We start from the raw sequence: 23,009 nt of genomic DNA, 5'->3' as shown, positions 1-23,009 counted from the left end.
GATGGTTTGTGCAAAAGCCTTTAAGTCCCTATGGAAATGTTGGCTGTTGTTACGCATCCTGATCCCTTACAAAGCAATGTGCAGGACAGAACTGATCGCTGGAGTATATATACACGGGAAGAGTGAAAACATATTTATTAGAAGCATGAGGCTCAACATGTGTTCTAAAATATGTCTCACTGTCGACCACAAAAGAGTTTAACCCCAGTGAAACATTTCCTTGGACATACAGTTTCTATCTTTTTTTTTTTTCTTTGCCGAGGAAGATTTGCCCAGAGCTAACATCTGTGCCCATCTTCCTCTGTTTTGTATGTGGGTCACTGCCACAGCATGGCTGCCCAGGAGTGGTGTAGGTCCACGCCTGGAACCCAACCCCAGCCATGGAAGCAGAGTGTGCTGAACTTAACCACCAGGCAGCTGGCGGGCTCCCGTTTCTACCTTTTTGGGGTAGACACCATATCTTTTACGTTGAAATACTTTACTCCTTGCTTGTTTTCATAAATTCAGAAGATAGTATTGAGTGGCAGGCAATGAGCCAGGCCCTCTGTGATGGGATGGTAGAGGGAGAGGGGCATGCAGATAGGATAATATGGTCACAGTATTATTCATTCAGACCTCACATTCTGTGATTTCTACCAGGATCTTCACCATTTCAAGACTGCGTGTTACCATTCTGCTTCATCATTAAGCTTGTAATTACTATGCTTAAATATGTGCAGGTCATCACAGTTTAAAAAGTGCCTGTGTGGGGCCAGCCTGGTGGCATAGTGGTTAAGTTCACGTGCTCTGCTTTGGCGGTTTGGGGTTCACAGGTTCAGATCCCAGGCACAGACCTACACAAGGTTTATGAAGCCATGCTGTGGCAGGCATCCCACATATAAAGTAGAGGAACATGGGCACAGATGTTAGCCCAGGGCCAATCTTCCTCACCAGTGCCTGCGCATCAGTTATTATTTAATCCTCATTATCCCATTTTACAGATGAGGAAACCAAGACTAAAAGATTAAGTCATTTTTTCAAGGGTGATGTTGCTTAGTAGTGAAGTTAAGACTCAAGCAGTTTCTCAGAGCCTGCATTCAAGGCTCTTTCTGCCTCCCCTGCTGCTCTGAATCATCATGTGTCCTAGCAACCTACAAGGACAGCAGAGCAGAAAAACCTGTGTTGGGATCCTGTCAAGAGCAAGTATTGGCACTGTGACTTTGGGCAGGTCACTTGGTTTCTCTCCTGTATGGCGGAGGTAGTAATACTTTCTAAGTTGGCCCAAGGATTAAATAAGCTAATACATGTAAAATGCTTGATCTGTAGTAGGTGTTCTTTTATAAATATATGCTAATTAGATTTCCACTGCATGGCATAGTACTTTCATGGAAATAGTGTTACATTATTGCAATATGGTAAAAGTTTTATAATTCCAGAGTCTTATGTCCAGAAAGGGAACCTGAACAGCTATAGTTTTAATTGTTCTTAGTGAATTTAAATCACTTAAAGTTAGTACTTAAAAAAATTTTAATACATTAATTAAGCTCATTGTGCAAAGCGCTCACCTGGACAAAGAGAAGGTAAGATTTCTTTGCTAGCATTTTGATGGTTGATAACCTGCTGAAGACAAGGTTGACGTAAGGGAAGCCATATTGTAGGAAAGAAACCCTATTGTAACTTTGAATGACCTCTGACAAAGTAACCCAGCTGGATATGCACCCTCCAGGAGATCTAAGTGCTCTGTAGATTTTACCACCCCTACTTGTGCGTGTACCTCCCAGCTGCAATAAGATGATAACTGTGTTCTTTTGAGTTCCCTACGAATGTGATGACCCCTGAACAGAGAGCCTATGCTAATAGCCATCATCATTGAAAACTGAAAAATCTGGTGTGGCACTCCCAGTCTGTAACACCAGGAGGTCAACATTCCTAACCCCCTCCCCTATAACTTCACTGGCCCATAAGATTTTGTGCCCCCTTAAGATGGTTCTTTGAGACATTAGTTGGCCATCTTCCCCCTTGCTAGCAAGCTGTAATAAACTGCCCTTTCTTTTCCACCATCTTGCCTCTTGACAATCGGCTTTTGTCTCGCAGCAAGCAGATCGTGCCCTTGGTGCAATAACATGGTGACGTAAGCTTGTAATCATATCTATGGTTTAATAAAAATTCTTAAGCCAGTAATAGGAGGAGTAAAGATTTATGTCAGACACAAATCAAGAGCAGATATGGAAAGACTACGTGTAACATACATGGAAGAAAAAAGATCAAGTGCAAACCCAACCCAGGTCTTCTCCCACCAGCATAAGATGTGGACCGTTGCCAGCAGCTTTGAAACTCTTCCCTCCCCAATCAAACCTCCTTTCCTTGCCATCACTTCCAAACCCCTCCCCAACTGAATTGGGTATTATTATCACCTTGCTTTTGGTTTGTATTCCTAAAACAATATATTCTTTAGTTCACATGTTTTGAACTTTAAAATAGAGAATCATACTGTTTTTCTACTCGTTCTTTGTGAAAAATTGGATTTGTGAGAGTCAAACATATTGATGCATTAGATATGGAATGAGTTCATTCGTTTTCACTGCTGCTTAATATTCCAATTTTGAGTGTACTCCTATTTTTTTATTTATTATTGTGTCTATGGCAATAGTTGTTTCCAGATTTTTTATTTTTTGGTCTTTGGAAGGGGGGTATGTTGTTTGGATTTGCTGTTTATAAACATTCACAGTCATAGCTTATGCTGCCAGTGTGCAGGAGTTCCTCTATGACACATAGGTAGTGGGACTGTTTATTGTCTCAACCAGGACTCTTTGGAGAGTGAAGAGATGCTTCATTTTACTGCAACCGTGGGTATCAAATGGAATCATCCTGAAACAGTGAAGATGTATGGCTGTTGAAGTGTGTATCCCTTTCAGCCTGTTCAAATCTTTGGTCCTTTTTTCTGTTGGGGCATTTATTGTCCTATTGATTTCTAGGAATTTTTTATATATTCTTGATCAATTAAGAAGTCTGACACTATCAAGTGTAGGTGAGTGTGTTGAACAAGAATATTTATCCATTGCTACTAAGGGTGTAAATTTGTACGTCCACTTAGTAAAGCAACTTGGCATTCTCTAGTAAAGATAAAGAGGTGTGTTCTCTATGACCCAATACACACACACACACGCACTTTTGATAGTATCATGAAGACATTTGCACCTGTACACCAGGAGATGTGTACCAGAATGTTCATAAGAGCGCTGGAGTACCAAAAACTTAAAAACACCTCAAAGATCCATCAACAGTAGAGTAGGTAATATGTTTTGGCACCATCACACAAGAAAGCATCATGAACAGCGAAGATGAGTGAAATCTAGCTTCACGCCACTTACAAGGTTGAATCTCAAGGTTAAAAGTGGGAGGGGAATAACTCAAAAACTGAAAAATATAATGTCGTTTGAGGAAATAAACGTGGAAAATTAAAGAAAAACAAGAGTGTGACAAATTTCAGAATATTACCTCTGAAAGAGGAGGGAAGTAGGTATTAGGGTGTATTGTCTTAGCCACAGGTTATAAATATTGTTTGTATCCACTCAATATTTAATAAAAACTATTTCTAGAAAGTGTGCCTTTAGAAGAGAAGGGGGAAAGTAACAAGAACTTGCTAAGCTCTTCTACTCAAAGTAAGAAAACTTACATGTGGCTTTCCATCCACTTTCCATCCAGAGTTGGGTGTGTTATATTTCTACTTACCTCTATGTAAGTGTGTTACTATTACTTAGTTTCTTCTCTGTGTCCTTCCCTGACTTGAGCTCCTCCAGAGCAGGGTAATGTTGCATTGCCTTGGTGTCTGAGACTCAGTAGCCCCCAGTGAGTAACATTCCTGGTTTGCAGGACATTTCAATCCAGTTCTTTGGCAGCAGTTTTTAATAAACATGTAGTTTCTATTCAGAAATTGAGATTAACTATAATTTTTACTCTGGATTGGGCAGCATCTTTGTAAACTTAATCACTAGAAAAACGTAGAAATTTATTTTCTAAATTAAATTGGGTTAGAAACAAGATTTCTGAAGACCATCAAAATGTAGTTACCACAAGCATTGACTTGAAAGAATGTTGCTCTTTACTTAGCTTTTTTCCTTTCAGAAGATGATTCTTTAAAAATATGTATTAGGTAAGTTGGTAAGCACAGAATTGCTGTGTCAGAGAGTTTATCCTTTGTCTAGCTGTTCTGCAGAAAAGTTACATTCCCACTATCAATAAATGTTTCCCCCAAATTCCTAAAAACTGTCTCTTCTAAAAATCTTTGCCTATTTCATAGGCAAAAAAAAAAAAAAGAAAAATCATCATTTTCACCTGGGTTTCTTTAAGTATTGCTACAGCAGTGGTTTCTTGCTATAACCATCCACTTCTCATCCTGGGTGGGTCTTGCACAGTGATTACCTTCTCTCATTCCAGTGTCTTCTGGAAGTAGCTCAAGGGCATCTGTGGATAGTCTTTCCTAGGTACCCCCATTTTAGCCTGTCTTTCTGTGAGCCCATCCTTCTTGTAATACACACAAATTAACCTCGACTGGCAGCTATTTCTGCTTATTTTAAAGAATTTTTTTTTTTTTTTTGTGAAGAAGATCAGCCCTGAGCTAACATCCGTGCCAATCCTCCTCTTTTTGCTATGGAAGACCGGCCCTGAGCTAACATCTATTGTCAATCCTCCTCCTTTTTTTTTTCCCCCTTTTTCTCCCCAAAGCCCCAGAAGATAGTTGTATGTCATAGTTGCACATCCTTCTAGTTGCTGTATGTGGCATGCTGCCTCAGCGTGGCCAGATAAGCGGTGCGTCTGTGCACACCCGGGATCCTAGCCTGGGATCCGAACCCGGGCCGCCGGTAGTGGAGCACGTGCACTTAACCGCTAAGCCATGGGGCCGGCCCCTATTTCTGCTTATTTTAAGAGTAGACTTTTCTCCACATACAAAGAAAACTCTCCGTGATTTCGCCAGTTCTGATGTTCTTTACCTTTCCTGTAATTGTACGTATTGGACATTTTCTTATATCCTACGTTATCCCACAGTTGTCCATTGATGTAGTCTAGGAATTTCTGGAGTTGTAATCTGAACTGTTGTTATTCTGAGAAGGGGTCAGGACCAACAGTGAATCAGCAGGAGTTACTGGCATCTCCTAGGAACCAGGTCTGTGCTGGGGGCTCGGGACACATCAGTCCTCGGGCCCCGGCCGTGTCATTTACTAACAGCGACTTCAGATGATCTCGTCCCTTCTCTGATCTTCATGTCCTCACCTGTAGAGGAGGGAAGTCAATACCTGTTTCATTCAGCTGTTGTAGAGGTTAAATGAAGTCAAGCTTATTTGATGGGCATCACGCCCAGGCTCCCTTTCCTGCATGGGCAGGACCCAGGGAAAGGCCTTACACATGGGGCGGCCACTCTTTGATGTTCCTGAGCCACCTCCACTTGGGCTCGCTGTGAAACAATGCCAGAAAAAAGGCTCTTGTTCCTTTTCATTGTATTTTTGACTCATTTATAACTAATAATTATTAGATGAATATGTAATAAATGGGAAATTTGTAACTGACTATGCTGGAAAAGAAACTTCTCCAAAATGTTGAACCTTGATGATCTACTTTATAGTCTTATTTTGGATCTCAGGGTGATCCAAGCTAAGAAAAGGGAAGGACAGCTGATTTAGATTAAGGTGACAAAAGTGTTGACAGTGAGGAAAAAGTAATGTTATCCAGAGATCAGCTAAGTATAGGTTTTAAAGGTCAAAAAGGTATTGTTTTTTCCGGAAAAACCCTCATCTTTTATCATAGTCTTAGCTTCCTTAACTTGAATTTGTTCACTATGAGAGTAGAACTATATACAGTAACTTTTGCTTGAAGAAGTTCTTTAAGAAAAGGAGCAAACACATTTTTTAGAGTTCACACTCCGTGTTTGATTCTGTGGCTTCCAGCAGCCAGCATCAACCCAGCATTTCAGCTGGGACTGTCCTAGTTCTCAGCTTACTAGCTGTGTGATTTTGAGCAAGCAACATAGCGTCTCTAAGCCTCTGTTTCCTCATCTGCTGAGTTAAGGAAGTGATAGCAGCCATATCATAGGCTTGTTCTGAGGATAAGTAAGAAAAGACTTAGAACAATGCCAGCTCCAGAGTAAGTGCCAATAAGCGTCATCTAGTTCTTTGTCATCAGCATCAGCCATCAGTGTGCCTCAGTGAGCATGCCTTCACTTTCTTACTGTTTCTTTTACTCATGCCATCTCACTGTCTCAAGTTCCCAGAATTAAGCAAACAGCATTACAAGTTCCTGGGAAGATGAAGAGATTATTACAGGTTGAAGTGTCTTGGGAAGGCTTCATGAAAAGGAGGGGACTCAGCTGAGTCCTCAAGAGTACGTAGGGTTTAAAAGGCTGGAGACTTCACACCTATCAGGCTAGCTACTGTCAAAAAGACAGAAAATTACAGGTGTCGTCAAGGATGTGGAAAAATTAGAACCGTTGTCCCCTGTTGGTGGGAATGTAAAATGGTGCAACTACTATGGAAAACAGTTTGGGTGGTTCCTCAAAAAGTAAAAATAGAATTACTATATGATCGAGCAATCCCACTTCTGGGTATACACCCAAAAGAATTGAAAGCAGGGTCTCAAAAAGATAGCTGTTCACCCGTGTTCATAGCAGCGGTATTAGCAATAGCCAAAACGTGGAAGCAACCCAAGTGTCAATCAACAGATAAATGGATAAGCAAGTGTGGTATCTACATACAATAAAATACTATTCGGCCTTTAAAAAGAAGGAAATTCTGACATATGCTACAACATGGATGAAACTTGAGGATGTTATTCTGAGTGAAATAAGCCAGACACAAAAGGACAGGTACTGTGTGATTCCTCTTATGTGAGGTACCTAGAGTAGTCAAATTCATAGAGTCATAAAGTAGAATGATGGTTGCCAGGGGCTGGGGGTTAGAAGAGAATGGGGAGTTGTTGTTTAAGGAGTACAGTTTCAGTTTTGCAGAATGAGAAGAGTTCTGGAGATGGGTGGTGGTGATGCTTGCACAACAATATGAATGTACTTAATACCATTGAATTGTATACGTAAAAATGATTAAGGAGCCAGCCCTGATGGCCTGGTGGTTAAAGTTCCGTGTTCTCACTGGTTCAGTGACCTGGGTTCAGTTCCCGGGCAGGGAGCCACGCCACCCATCTGTTAGTAGCTGTGCTGTGGCAGCAGCTCATGTAGAAGAACTAGAAGGACTTTCAACTAGGATATACAACCATGCCCTGCAGCTTTGGGGAGGAAAATAAAAAAAAAAAGAGGAAGATTGGCAACAGATGTTAGCTCAGGGTGACTCTTTCCCTGCAAAAAAAAAAAAGAATACCTAAAAAAATGATTAAGATGGTAAATTTTATGCTACGGGTCCTTTACCACAATAATAAATAAATGGCTGGAGAAATGGAGTCTTTTGAATTTTGAACCATTTAAATATATAGCTAATAAACATTTTTTAATAGACTTTTATTTTTTAGAGCAGTTTTAGGTTCACTGCAAAATTGAGCAGAAGGTGCAGAGATTTCCTGTATAGCCTCTGTTTCTCCCATTATCAGCATCCCCCACCAGAGTGGCACATTTGTTACAATTGATGAACCTACATTGACACATCATCACCACCCAAAATCCATAGTCTCTATTAGGGTTTACTCTTGGTGTTGGGCATCCTATGGGTTTCGGGGCAACTGTATAATGACGTGTACTTACCTTAAAATGACATGTATTCACCATTTTTATAAATTAAAAAAAATTTAATATGATACACTCACCTTAATAGAAAGCTGATGAAAGACTTACATTTGTCTTTGTTTCAGGTAACCATGGAGAGTGCTACAGGTGCTAACCAGAGCATGCCTGAGGAGTCCCCACCCACTGAGGGGCGAGCAGAGAGCATCACTCAGCAGGTGCCTCAGGAAGAACAGGGGCAGCTTCTTTATCATGAAGAAACCATTGATCTTGGTGGAGACGAGTTTGAGTCTGAAGAGAATGAGACCATGTCAGAAGATTCTAGTAATTTCATAGATAAGCTTAATGAGCACATGATGGAGAGTGTCCTCATTTCTGACTCTCCTAATAATAGTGAGGATGACGTGGCTGACCTTGGTTGTTTGCAGGATGCCTCCGAACCTCCAGAGGGCAGCACTGATCACAGCATGGAAAATATCTTAGCTAAAGGAGCAGCTGACAGTCTGAGTAACCGCAGTGAAAGTGATGGAGAGGAAACGCCTAAAGACATCTCCGACATGACCCCTGACAGAGCATCGTTGAAGGAAGACCCAGAGCAAGAGGAAGTAAGAGGCGTGCCCGCCTCTGAACACGAAGGTGCGGAGGACTCGGGCCCCAGGGACGAAGACGCTCCCCCGGAGAGGCCGCCATCAGAGCTGTCTTCCAGGCAGTCTTCTCCCAAAGACGAGCCGGTACCCGTGTGCACCATCTTCAGCCAGGCCCAGCCCGCACACTCCCAGCCACCCCTGTTTCTGCGGGATGGCTTCGAGTCTCAGATGGTGAAATCTCCTAGTTTCATTGGCACAAGTGAGGCGGCAGCCAAGACCCCACCTCAGATGGTCCAGCCAAGCCCCAGCCTGAGTAAATTTTTTGGAGATACGACCAACACTAATTCCTTGGCCTCAGACTTCTTTGATTCCTTCACAACTTCCACTTTCATTTCTGTCAGTAATCCCAATGCAGGCTCTTCAGTTCCAGAAAAACTGTCTTCCGTGGCTACTCCGGTGGGGCAAAAATCCCTGGGTTCTGCTGACCCTTCTTACTCCCCAGGGATTGAAAGATCAGAATCCGGTGTTTCGATGGCTTCTGTAGAAATTCCTCAGTCTCCAAAACCATTTTCACAGATCCAAACTGTGTTTGCGGGAAGTGAGGACCCCTTTGCCACCGCCCTGAGCATGAGCGAGATGGACCGAAGAAATGATGCCTGGCTTCCCGGGGACGGGACTAGGGATGTCTTGATTTCAGTAGCAACACAACAGTACAGCACAGTGTTCATAGACAAGGAGAACCTCACCATGCCAGGCCTCAAGTTCGACAACATCCAGGTAAAATATGAAATGTTTCTAAAGCAAACGTTTGCCAGCAGAGTTCTTCTCTATGAAATAGCTAATTCTGGGTCTACATCTTTTACATATATATATAAGACCCTTTAAGGATTAAAAAATCCTTATTTTTCAGCAGTTTAAGATTCTCATTAGCACATTCTGTGATATTATGCCACTAGGTAATTTGGAACCCCGTTGATTTCCCTAACATAGTGTATTTAAGGTACAATCAGAGTCTTAGAAATAAATACCAGTAAAATAAAGACAGAAATACCAGTAAGGTAAGATAACTACATCATAATTCTCCAAAGTAGCTCTAAACTTTGTGTCATCAGTTTATTTGTGACATTTGAGCTCCCGCAAATGATAATCCCCCATTCCTTTTTTTAAATCTGGAGAATATATTTGCATTACATATAACATGCTTGCTGTAGAAAGTTTTTATAGATTCGTTAAGAAAAATATGAACAGCCCCCAAAAATAATAAATTGCAAAAATACATGTGTTATATATAGTAAATAATGATATAAAAAAGTTCAATCTCAGTAGTCTTTTTCAAAGATGATAAATGATTTCCATTTTCCATTATCTAATGAGGCATTTTATTTATAGTTATTCCATGCTTGTTAGAGTGTGGGAAAAGAGCCTGTCTCATGAAACCCTGATAGGACTATAAGTTGGTACAAACTTTTTTAAGTAAAATTTTTAAATGCTCATCCAAATGTGCATATCTTCTGACCCAAAAATCCCAGTCTTAGGAGTTTTTTATAAGGAAATAATCTCACTGGTGTAAAAATACCCAACTTTTGGGATGTCCATCAGTGTGTGGTTTATAACTGCAAAGAATCCAAGCTTGTTATCAGGAGTCTGGTTGAATACATTTGACTCATTGTTTACAATCAAATATTTATGTATTAAAAATGATGATATAGCAGAATTTTTATTGAGGTTCATATTTTATTGTCAAATTTGAAAAACTAGGTATAAAGTGTTATGTAACATGCATAATATGATAAACATTTTTGTAAATATATGTATACATACCTATAAATGAATTCATTTGCATGTCAGTGGTAGTTCATTGCACCAGGTTGCAGGTAGGATCAGAGTTTCTCTGGCACGGTGCATGGGGGGCAACACTCTTGCCAGCCTGCTGGCCTCATGTTCTGCCCGTGTCTGTCCGCCTGGAACTGAAGAAGGACCTGCTGTCTTCATCAGCCCCTCTTAGGGGAAGGATCCACCCATCCCCGCACACACGTGGACGGGTCAGAATGTCCAGTGCATGGAATGTCTATTGTCATTGACCGTCCATTGGATCAAGAGACTGCTGAGCCCTGTGAGGGCTGAATTCTATAGAAAAAGAAAAGTGACATGCTAAAGAAGTGAGGTCGGTTCGTTATTTCTCTAGGTAACTGAAGTGTCAGCCTGTAGATTTTAGGTACTTCACATGGCAATCTCTTAGCGTGTTCATTTACTAAACACGCTTACTGTTTGCCAGACGTTCTGGGCATCCTTCTCTACCCTCTTAAGCGGAATATACTAAACATAAATTTACCTTTGCAGGATCTTTTTAATGAATTGCAATCCTGGACTCTGACTTCAGGGGATCTTGGATGTTTAGGATTTGGTTTATGTTTTCACTCAATGCTTACCCAACCCTCCCTGACGCTGTCTCCATCTCCTGCACCCCAACCCACCTTAGTGTTCCACTTCACATTTCCTACCTTCCCTTCCTTCCTGGGGTCTTTGTACTCTGCCGTTAAGTTCCTTAACCTCAGAAGGTCTGGCCTTTAGCACTTCCTGTCCAGACTATTGTGTGGAGTTTGCTTTCCCCCTGATTATAACTCAGGGGAAAATTGAAGGTTGCCATGGAAATGACTTAAACTCTTGGGTCCCAAGAGGGTGCTGGCACCTGGGGTTCTAAGGGTGCTTCACTTTGGTTGCCAAAGGGGCTGGATGAGCACAAGACACTTAGTGGGTGGGGCCAAAGATGCCCAGTACCCTGCAGTGGCTGGGTGGTATCCTATGATAAAAATGTCAGTGATTCTTGAGAAATAGGAGTGCTGAAGAGCACAAGTGCTAGGCTAACCTAGATTGAATCACAGAAGGAGGCCCTGTCTGCAAATGGAGAGCATGGGCCTGTGGCAGGTCCACTGTGGCTTTACAGCTCTGTTGCTCACCTCCCCAGTCATAGGCGGCTGAGATGAGTAGGGCATCGTGTGAGTCAGCAAGGATGAGGGTGTGCCCATTGCATGGACAGAATGCGTACCTAGAGGGCAACCAGGAGAGAGTGTTTTTTCTTCTTGTTTCCTTTAAGTCCTTAGGTAATGTCTTCCATTTCTCTTGCAATTCACAGTGGTTGTTTTGGAAACCTCATGGTAGGTTGAAATATGAACTAAGAATAGTTCCCAAAATACCTTTGACTTTCTATCTCACAAACATGCTAGTTGTGTGCTGACCCGTGTCTCTTCATTTGTATGTTAATCCTTCAAAAAACGTTCATTCCCATGACAAAGAAGATAAACTGCATGGTTAGCCTTCAATGGAAACATCGTGTTGATTTGCCAGAGGACCTAAGATTGGTAGAACAAAGAAGAGTGTCTCTATCAACTCTCTGCACAGCAAACTTTCAAGATGTCAACCAACCATTTCTTGGATTTGCCTGTTAACAAGCTTCTGCCTGTGCCCCTGTCACTGTTCCAGTGTTATTCCTTCTAAATGAGCTTTCTAAAACACTTGCATTGACATTTTTCCAAGTTGCTCATCTACTGGTATCTAATTAAAAATTCTCTTCCCATGGAATAAAATTAGAAAAAAATTTAAATTATTTCTTTATGAAATAATTTATGACTTTTATGGCAGTTTAAGTTAAGTTAGAGACCTTCAAGGTGAATGTGTAACGCTTCACTCAACTACAGTAGCATCAAAAGCAGAACATCAGCATTTTCAACTAATTGCAGTTGTAGATCCCTGCATTCTTAAGAAGTAAATGAAAAGTTTGTTGGGAATGATAGTTCAGAAATTTTCAGAACCAGGAAAGAATGGAAGTTGGAAACTTGTTTGTATGAAGATTATTCACTAGAGAGAGAGAGAAAGGGAGAGAGGAGGGAATAAATAAAATACGACCAGCAGAACTTCAGGACTAAAAGTAATAGGATTGGGCCTTATCTCGGGCATCAGAACACTCTGTCCTGCGCTGGTGGATCTGGAACCCTGACATACAGACTTTGAGGCTGGATCTGTGCACACCCCTTTCTCATCCCTTTCCCTAATTCTCTCCTTCCCCTTGCCCTTCCTGGAGTTTGGATTTGACAGGAGTCCCATCAGGAAAGCCCACACAGTCTGTGTTAAAACCACTCTCCTAGGCATTCCAAGTCCTTGTGTCAAAAACCTCCACTATGCTGGGAAGGTGGTGGCGTCGGAGGTCTCTGAACTCACCACCTCCCATGGACACAACAAATTTACAGCTACTCTTGGAACAATTACCCCTGACAGAGAACTGAAAACTGGATAAAAAGAACCCCCGCAACAAGGGACAGTGCTGATTGAGGTGGAAGAGGCAGAAATCCCTTTCTGGAGAGGAAAAGGTCACATTTTAGCCATGGTGCTTTGGCCAAGAGCAGTCTTAAGGTATGAAGCCTTCCGTGGAGGAGTGGGGGATCTGAGCAGGAGAGCTTTGCCACGGTGAGCAGCTTTGGGACTCAACACAACCAAGATGAGTGTCATAATATTTGGCTTTGCTGGCTATTAACAACAACAGAGAATACCCCCAGAAAAGCTATTGGACATGAGGGGAAAGAAAAGCCTTCTCATTTTTTTTGTTTGTTTTGTGAGGAGATCAGCCCAAGCTAACATCTGCCAATCCTCCTCTTTTTGCTGAGGAAGACTGGCCCTGGGCTAACATCCATGTCCATCTTCCTCCACTTTATGTGGGATGCCGCCACAGCATGGCTTGCCAAGCAGTGCATCGGTGCTTGCCTGGGATCCGAACTGGCGAACCCCAGGCCACCACAGCGGAGTGCGTGCACTTAACCGCTTGTGCCACCGGGCCGGCCCCAAGAAAAGCCTGCTCTTAAAGGGCCCACACACAAATTCACCCATTTCGGAAAGCAACCTAAAATCGTCAGTAAGAAAGGTGCACGGTCCTTTGGTGAAAAAGACTCACTTGATAGGCTCTGGGCACATCTTGGCAAGAGTTGAGACCTCCCCAGGCTGGCACCACCTCCCCAGGGACTGGGGGAGGTATTATTGGTGGCAGCCATTATTGTGACCTACTGCAGGCGTGCTGACACAGATGCTGGCAGACGCCACTGGACTTCTGACCCTGGCCTTTTAGCACAGAGGTCTGCCCCACCCACTAGAGCACCAATTTAATCCAGCTCAGCCAGGACAGGCAGCCCACCCTAGGGACTGGCCCTACCCAACAGCAAGCCCTCGGGCAACTTGTGGGCCCACATAGGGAGGGTGTGTGCAACCTCTGCAGTGGGGCAAGTGGGTCCACCTCTGTGGGGCAGGGCATGCACGAGGGGTGGGCCTGCATGGGTGGAGTATATGGGGCCTCTGTGGTGGGGCAAGTGGGTCCACCTCTGTGGGGCAGGGCATGCACGAGGGGTGGGCCTGCATGGGTGGAGTGTGTGGGGCCTCTGTGGCGGGGCGAGTGGGTCCACCTCTTTGGGGCAGGGCCTGCACGAAGGGTGGGCCTGCGTGGGCGGAGTGTGTGGGACTTCTGCAGTGGGGCAGCTGGGTCCGCTTCATTGGGTGGGGCAGAGCATACACCAGCGGTGGGCCTGCATTGGCAGAGTGTGTGGGGCCTCTGCGGCGGGGCGAGTGGGTCCGCTTCAGTGGGTGGGGCGTGCATACGGAGCAGGACTGTGTTGACAGGGTGTGTGGCCCTGTGGGTGGTGGGGCTTGTCAGCTGCAGCAGGCTTGTGCTCCTCAAACACTCATATAGGGGATCAGCTCCACCTTCCAGTGCCTGAAACAGTTGTGTGTTGCCATGCCTGGGGCTGGCCCCACCCAGCTGCATTCCTGAAGGAGCTGACAACAGCTTTGCAGGCCAGAGACCTACAGCAATTGTAAACAACTGAGGCTACCAACCAACCACAATGGGGGCCTACTCACTTAACAAAAAAAATGCAACAGGAATGTGCTATTAGACCTTGCAGCCAACTGTGCTGGAGCTCCCCGCGGCTGATAAAGTGACTGAAGGGACCATAGCAGCTGCATGCAGCTGAGCATTACAACCAGCTGGCCAGAGGAACAGCCTAGCCTCCCCATGCACTTGCAGCAAGAGCAACCCTGGCACAACAGAAGGACACATGTAGCCCACACAGGGGTCACTCCTGGAACATTGGGAACTGGTGATGAGAGGGAAGCACACTGCTGGGCCTCATAAGCAACTCTTGCATAAGGCCACCTCTCCAAGAGCAGGAGACTTAGCTGATTTACCTAATACATAGATATAATCACAGAGAAAGAGGCAAAAATGAGGAGACAAAGGAATATGTTCTAAATAAAGAAACAGGATAAATCCTCAGAAAAAGAGCTAAACGAAACAGATAAACAATCACCCTGATAAAGAGTTCAAACTAGTAGTCATAGGGATGCTCAGTGATCTTGGGAGACGAATGGGTGAAGTCAGTGAGAACTTCAACAAAGAATTGGAAAATATAAAAAGAACCAATCAGAAATGAAGAATACAATAATGGAAATAAAAAATTCACTAGAGGGACTCAGTAGCAGAGTAGATGATATAGAAGAACGGATGAGTGAGCTGGACAAAAGACTAGAGAAAATCACGCAAGCAGAACAGATAAAAGACGAAAGAATTAAAAAGAACAAGGACAGTCTAAGGGACCTCTGGGACAACATCAAGCACACTAACATCCATATTATATGTGTCCCGGAAGAAGATGAGGGAGAAAAAGGGGTAGAGAATCTATTCGAAGAAATAATAGCTGAAAACTTTCCTAACCTAAGGAAGGAAAGAGACATCCAGGTACAGGAAGCACAGAGGGCACCAAAAATGATGAACCCAAAGAGGCCCACACCAAGACACATCATAATTAAAATGTGAAGAGTTAAAGAATCCTAAAAGGTGCAAGAGAAATGCAACAAGTTACATACAAAGGAACCCATAAGGCTGTCAGCTGGCTTCTCAGCAGAACCCTTACAGGCTAGAAGGGAGTAGCACAATATATTTAAAGAGCTGAAAGGAAAAAACCTACAGCCAAGGATACTCCACCCAGCAGGTTATCATTCAGAGTGGAAGGAGAGATAGAGTTTTCCAGACAAGCAAAAACTAAAGGAGTTTATCACCAATAAACCAGCCTTACAAGAAATGCTAAAGGGAGTTACTTAGTGGAAAAGAAAAGACCACAAACAAGAATAAGAAAATTATCAGAAAAAAAAAACAACCACCAATAAAATCACTGGTAAAGGCAAATATACAGTAAAGATAGCAGATCAACCACTTAACAGATCAACCAATCATCAACCTAATAGAGATGTCAAAAGACAGAAGTACTAAAATCATCTATTTCCATGATAAGAGAGTAACAGTTACACATGCACAAAAAAGAGGTTAAATATCATATCAAAAAGATGAAATGTGGGAGGAGGGGTGTAAAAGAGTAGAGCTTTTAACAACAGCTCAAACTTAAGAGACCATCAACTCAATATAGATTCCTATATATGTAGGTTATTATATATGAACCTCATGGTAATCACAAACGAGAAACCTATAATGAATACACAAAAAATTAAGAGGAGGGAACCCAAACATAATACTAAAGAAAGCCATCAACCCTGAAGGGAAGAGAGCAAGAGAAGAAGAAAAGAACAGAAAGGAGCTACTAAAACAGCCAGGAAAAAAGGTAACAAAATGGCAATAAGTACATACTTATCAGTAGCTACTTTAAATGTCAATAGCCTCAATGTTCCAATTAAAAGATATAGGGTGGCTGATTGGATAAAAAACAAGACCCATATATATGCTGCATACAAGAGACACACGTCAGACCTAAAGACATACACAAACTGAAAGTGAAGGGATGGAAAAAGATACTCCATCCAAATGGCAATGAAAAGAAAGCTGGGGTAGCAATACTTATATCAGACAAAGTAGACTTTAAAACAAAAACTTTAACGAGACAAAGAAGGGTACTACATAATGATAAAGGGAACGATCAAACAAAAGGATCTAACACTTGTAAATATCTATGCACCCAACATAGGAGCACCTAAATATATAAAGGAATTATTAACAGACATAGGAGATGAAATATACAGTAACACAATAACAGTAGGGAACTTTAACACTCCACTTACAGCAATGAATAGATCATCCAAACAGAAGACCAACAAGGAACACTTGGCCTTAAATGACACATTAGAGCAGACAGACTTAGCAGATATATACAGAACGTTCCATCCAAAAACCGCAGATTGTACATTCTTTTCGAATGCACATGGAACATTCTTCAGGGTAGGTCACATATTAGGCCACAAAACAAGTCTCAATAAATTAAAGAAGATTGAAATAATACCTAGTATCTTTTTTGACCACAGCAGTGTGAAACTAGAAATCAGCTATAAGAAGAAAAATTGGAAAAGCCACAAATAGTGGAGATTAAACAAAATGCTACTGAACAACGATTGGGTCAACGAAGAAATCAAAGGAGAAATCAAAAAATATCTGGAGACAAATGAAAATGAAAATACGACATGCCAAATTTTATGGGATACAGCAAAAGGCCTTCTAAGCGGGAAGTTTAGAGCAATTAATGCCAACCTCAACAAACAGGAAAAATCTGAAATAAACAATCTAACAGCATCTAAAGAAACTGGAAAAAGAAGAACAAAGCCCAAAATTAGTAGAAGGAAGGAAATAATAAAAATCAGAGCAGAAATGAATGAAATAGAGATGAAAAAAATAATAGAAAACATCAGCAAAATGAAGAACTGGTTCTTTGATGAGATAAACAAAATTGACAAACCTTTAACTAGACTCACCAAGAAAAAAAGAGAGAAGGCTCAAATAAATCAGAAATGAAAGAGGAGAAATTACAACAGACAACTCAGAAATACAAAAGATTGAAAGAGAGTACTACAAAAAGCTATACACCAACAAATTGGATAATCTAGAAGAAATGGTTAAATTCTTAGAATCATACAACCTTCCAAAACAGAATCAAGAAGAAATATAGAATCTTAATAGACAAATCGCCAGTAAGGAGATCAAAACAGTAATCAACCCCCCCCCCAAAAAAAAACATAAAAGTCCAGGACTAGATGGCTTCCCTGGTGAATTCTACCAAACATTCCAAAAAGGCTTAATACTTATCCTTCTCAAACTCTTCCAAAAAATTGAAGAGTGGAAGCTTCCTAACTGATTCTGTGAGGCCAACATCAGCCTGATACCAAGAACACACAAGGACAATACAAAATAATAAAATTATAGGCCAATATCACTGATGAACATGGATGCCAAAGTCCTCAAGAAAATATTGGCAAACCGAATACAACAGTACATTAAAAAGATCATACACCATGATCAAGTGGGATTTGTTCCAGGGATGCAGGGATGGTTGAACATCCACAAATCAAACAGCATGATACACCACATTAACAAAATGAAGAATAAAAGCCACATGATCATCTCAATAGATGCAGAGAAAGCATTTGACAAGATACAGCATCCATTTATGATAAAAAACTCTGAATAAAATGGGTATAAAAGGAAAGTACCTCAACGTAATAAAGGACATATATGACAAACCCACAGCTAATATCATTCTCAATGGAGAAAAACTGAAAGCTATCCCCTCTAAGACCAGAAACCAAACAAGGATGCCCACTTTGCCCACTCTTATTTAATGTAGTATTGGAAGTCATAGCCAGAGCAATCAGGCAAGAAAAAGAAATAAAAGGGATCCAAATTGGAAAGGAAGAAGTGAAACTGTTACTATTTGCAGATGACATGATTTTATATATAGAAAACCCTTAAAAATCCCTCAAAAAACTTTTAGAAATAATAAATGAATATGGTAAAGTTGCAGGATACAAAATCAACATACAAAAATCAGTTGCATTTCTATACACTAACAACAAAGTAGCAGAAAGTGAAATTAAGAATACAATCCCATTTACAATTGCAACAAAAAGAATAAAATACCTAGGAATAAATTAACCAAAGGTGAAAAACCTGTACACTGAACACTATAAAACATATAAAATTGAAGAAGACACAAAGAAATGGAAAGATATTCAGTACTCTTGGATTGAAAGAATTAACATAGTTAAAAGTCCATACTTCCCAAAACAATCTATAGATTCAACGCAATCCCTTTCCAAGTTCCAACAACATTTTTCACAGAAATGGAACACAGAATCCTAAAATCTATAGAGAACAACAAAAGACCCTAAATAGCCAACGGAATCCTGAGGAAAAAAAAACAAAGCTGGAAGTATCACCCTCCCTGACTTCAAAATATGCTACAAAGCTATAGTAATCAAAACAGCATGGTACTGGCGCAAATACAGACACACAAATCAATGGAACAGAATTGAGAGCCCGGAAATAAACCCACCCTTCTGCGGTCAGCTAATTTTCGACAAAGGAGCCAAGAACAAACAGTGGAGAAAGGAAAGTCTCTTCAATAAATGGTGTTGGGGAAACTGAACAGCCACATGCAAAAGAATGCAAGTAGACCATTATCTTACACCATACACAAAAACTAACCCAAAATGGATTAAAGGTTTGAATTTAAGACCTGTAACCATGAAAATTCTAGGAGAAAACATAGGCAGCACGCTCTTCAACATTGGTCTCTGCAGCATATTTTCAAGTGCCATGTCGGACCAGGCAAGGGAAACAAAAGAAAAAACGAACAAATGGGACTACGTCAAACTAAAATGCTTCTGCACAGCAAAGGAAACCATCAACAAAACAAAAAGACAACCTAACAATGGGGAGAAGATATTTGCAAACCATGTGTCTGTTAAGGGTTTAATAATATCCAAAATATGTAAAGAACTCATACATCTCAAAAACAAAAAAAACTAACAACTCAATTAAAAAATGGGCAGAAGATCTGAACGTTTTCCCAAAGAAGGTATACAGATGGCCAACAGGCACATGAAAAGATGTTCAACATCACTAATTATTAGAAAAATGCAAATCAAAACTACAATGAGATATCACCTCATGCCCGTCAGAATGGCTATAATTAACAAGACAAGAAATAACAAGTGTTGGAGAAGATGTGGAGAAAACGAAACACATACACTGTTGGTGGGATAGCGAACTGGTATAGCCACTATGCAAAACAGTTTGGAGAGTCCTCAAAAAATTAAGAAGAAAAAATGCCATACGATCCAGCTACTCAACTGCTGGGTATTTATCCAAAGAACATGTAAACACGAATGTGTGAAAATATATGCACCCCTGTGTTCATTGCAGCGTTATTCACAATAGCCAAGACTTGGAAGCAACCTAGGTGCCCATCAGGGGACGAATGGGTAAAGAATATGTGGTATATATACACAGCAAAATACTATTCAGCCATAAAAAAAGATGAAATCTTACCATTTGTGACAGCATGGATGAACCTTGAGTGTATTATGCTAAACAAAATAAGTCAGAGGGAGAAAGTCAAATACTGTAGGATCTCACTCAGAAGATAAAAACAACAACAAACAGACATATAGAGACAGAGATCGGATTGGTGGTTACCAGAGGGCAAAAGGGGAGGGAGGTGGGTAAAAGGGGTGATTGGCAAATGTGTATGGTGATAGATGGTAATTAGTCTTTGGGTGATGAACATGATGTAATCTGCACAGAAATGGAAATATAATGATGTTATAAACCAATGTTACATCAATTAAAAAATAAAAAGAAACCTCCAGAAATTGGAAGATGTACCTGTTACTGCAGGGCTACTAGCTACAAATTCTCTTATCTTTAGTTAGTCTGAAAAAGTTATTTATTTCATCTTCATTATTAAAGGTTGTTTTTGCTGGATGTGCAATGTGTTTACAATATATGGAACTCTAGGTTGACAGATTCATTTCCAATCAGCACTTTAAAAATGCCCTTCCATTGTCTCCTGGCTCATATCATTGCTGATGGGAAGTCTGTAAAGTCTTTATCTCTGCTCTTGTACCTAATGTATATTTTTCTCCTGGTTGCTTTTAAGATTGCATCAGTGGTTTTCAGCAGTTTGATTTTGATGTTCCTTCACATGGTTTTCTTTTATGTTTTTCTTGCTTAGGATTCATTGACCCAATTGCATCTATGAGTTTATCATTTTCGTCAGTTTCGGAACATTTTTGATCATTACTTCTTCAAATCGTTTTTCGGTTTTTCCCTTTCTCCTCTACTTCTGGCATCTCCAGTTCCACATACTCCTTAATGTTGTGTGGGAGATCAAAATTGGCCACCCTGAAATATGTCTCTTTACCTTGATCATTTTCTCTGATGGACATTTGACCTCCCCCAAACTGCCTAAAGCATTTAACATAGAAGACCTATTTCAGCAAAGAACCACTATCATATGATGGCTGTACTGTAATGTAAAATAGATGTTACAATAGGAAAGGCACAAACAAGCCCTTCTTATCAAGAATTCAGTCTCTCCCCAGCCACATTCTCTAGGCGGCCCTGAAAAGGGTTGTCAGACGAACATTTACATTTGTAAAGGTATCTCCCTCTCTGTATTGGGAGGAGGGGGGCATGGCCTTATCTGTGGAAACTCTTATCAGTACAGAAGGAGAGGACTTACATCTGCATACTTTTGATTGCTGTGCTTTCTGTTAATCTCCCATAACTGACTCCTCCACCTCCAACATGGTCCCCTTCTCTTTAGCTGAAGATGCTATTTAAGATGAAAATCTCTGTCATTTTGTCGAGAAACTCAGTTTCTCTGGTTTCTCCCATGTATACATCTTATAAAACTTGGTATTATTTTCTACTGCTAACCTGTCTTTTAATTATTTTGTCAGCCATAAGCACCTCAAGGGAAAGGGCAGAGGGGGATTTTCCCTCTTCCCCAACAGTTGCTAATGACCTTATGAAGGATCTGTTTTTGTTTTTGCTTTTCAGTCTTTTTTTAAACTCTTCATGCTAAAGTTTGGAATTCTCTTTTTGTGTCCTTAAGTTCATTTATCTTTCCTTTTGCACTTTGTAGTTTTCAGTTGATGCTATTCAGTGAACTTTTCATGTTTTTTGTCTCCAGAATTTCCATTGGTTCTTTTTTTATATCTCTTTCTTTCCTCATTGTGTTCAAGTTTTACTTTAGATCCTTGAGCACATTTTTTAATAGCTGTCTTAGGGTTCTCTTCTGAAAATTCCATCATCTCTCTAACTTCTGGGTCTCTTTCTATTTAATTTTTCTCTTGGTTATGGGCCTCATGTGCTTGCTTTTTCACATGTCCAGTAGTTTTTGGTTAGAGGTTGGACATTATGTATTTCATGTTGTTGAGTGTCTGTGTTTTGTCATCTTCCTTCAAAAAGACTAGCACTTTGTTCTGGCAGGTAGGTAAGTTATATGCATATTTATTTGATCCTTTTCAGGTTTGTTTTTAAGCTTTTTAGAGTGAATTGAGAGTAGCTTTTACTCTTTGGTGACCTTTCTGAAGTCTGTACTGAAAAGCTCAGTGTTCAGTGAGAGCCCTCCACAATGGCTGGCCTGTGCTCGACATCTCCTGGCCCGTGTGGGCTCTGGGATTGGGTCAGTTCACACTCCCCTGTCGTTTTGCCCCGTGTTCTAAAGCATTCACCCTCTGTGTGTGCCATTTAGTGTGCAACAGTGGACTTAAGGCTGTTGCACGGATTTCTAAAGCTCATTCTTTGCAGAGCTCCCTCCTTTCCAGTGTTCTGGCCTGAAAATTCCAGCCACCTCGACCTCTCAGACTCCCTACTTGTGTCCTCACCTCTGCATGTTCACGACGCTCTGCTTGGGACTCCCCTCCTGCCTGTGGTCCAAAGAGTATCTTTGGGTTCAGGAGCTCAACTCATCTTTTCCCTTCTCTTGGATCACAGTCCTTTTTTGTTTTTTTTTCCCAGCGTTCTAGTTGTTTGCATTAGGACAAAAATGGACTAGACTAAGTGGAAACATGTGAGTGAGATAGGGAAGACCTGGAGACGCCAGTCCAGGCCGGTTGTGACAGTCCTAAAGCTGATTTATATGTTAAAGCATTCTCTTAAATTCTATTTTGTTTAGGGTCTCAAAAGAAAAGGGGTTTAGGATTGTTTTTATTTTTACAACTTTATTGAGATATAATTCACATACCATATGATCAATACATTTAACTTACAAGTCAGTGATTTTTAGCATTTTGAAAGAATTGTGCAACTATCACCACAGTCAATTTTTACAACGATTTTCATCACCCCAAAAAGAAGCCCCAGACCCTTTCACACTCACTTCCCATCTCCGCCACCCTCCCCTCAGCTCCTGTCAACCACTAATCTACTTTGTGTCTCTATGGAGTCTCCTGTTCTGGACATTTCATACAAACGGGATCATACAGTATGTGGTCTTCCATGACTGGCTTCTTTCACCTCGCGGAACATTTTCTAGAGTCATCCATGTGGTAGCATATATTGGCCCATCATTCCTTTCTATTGTCAGATAATATCCCATTGTGTAGATATTCCACGTTTTATTTATCCGTTCATCAGTTGATGGATGTTTGAGTTGTTTCGGCTTTTTGATGGCTGTTGTGAATAACGCTGCTGTGAACGTTCACGTATTTGCGTGGACATATGTTTCCAGTTCTCTTGGGTATACACCTACAAGTGCAATTGCTGGGTTACATAGTAACTCTGTGTTTCACCTTTTGAGCAACGTCCAAACCACCTTCCAAAATTGCTGCACCATCTTACTTTCCACCAGCAGTGCATCAGGGTTCCAATTCTCCAGGACCTCAAGTTTGGAGTTTTGTTT

At 41.2% G+C, this 23,009-nt stretch overlaps 1 protein-coding gene across 1 annotated transcript in view; it reads left to right on the top strand.

Annotated features, from left to right (window-relative positions):
• Positions 1-23,009, top strand: part of TRAPPC12 (trafficking protein particle complex subunit 12) — a 98,630-nt gene that overhangs the window by 582 nt on the left and 75,039 nt on the right. Inside the window, exon 2 of the mRNA XM_004436440.2 lies at positions 7,825-9,060. Coding sequence (XP_004436497.1) covers positions 7,831-9,060 — 1,230 coding nt within the window. The 5' untranslated portion in view covers positions 7,825-7,830. The remainder of the gene's footprint in view (positions 1-7,824; positions 9,061-23,009) is intronic.

Source organism: Ceratotherium simum, chromosome 11 (assembly GCF_057802395.1).
Source record: "Ceratotherium simum simum isolate JZ-2026a chromosome 11, ASM5780239v1, whole genome shotgun sequence".
Classification (NCBI taxonomy): Eukaryota; Metazoa; Chordata; class Mammalia; order Perissodactyla; family Rhinocerotidae; genus Ceratotherium; species Ceratotherium simum.
Note: the sequence above shows the minus strand (reverse complement) of the source record. Positions and strands in the feature narration are given on the sequence as shown.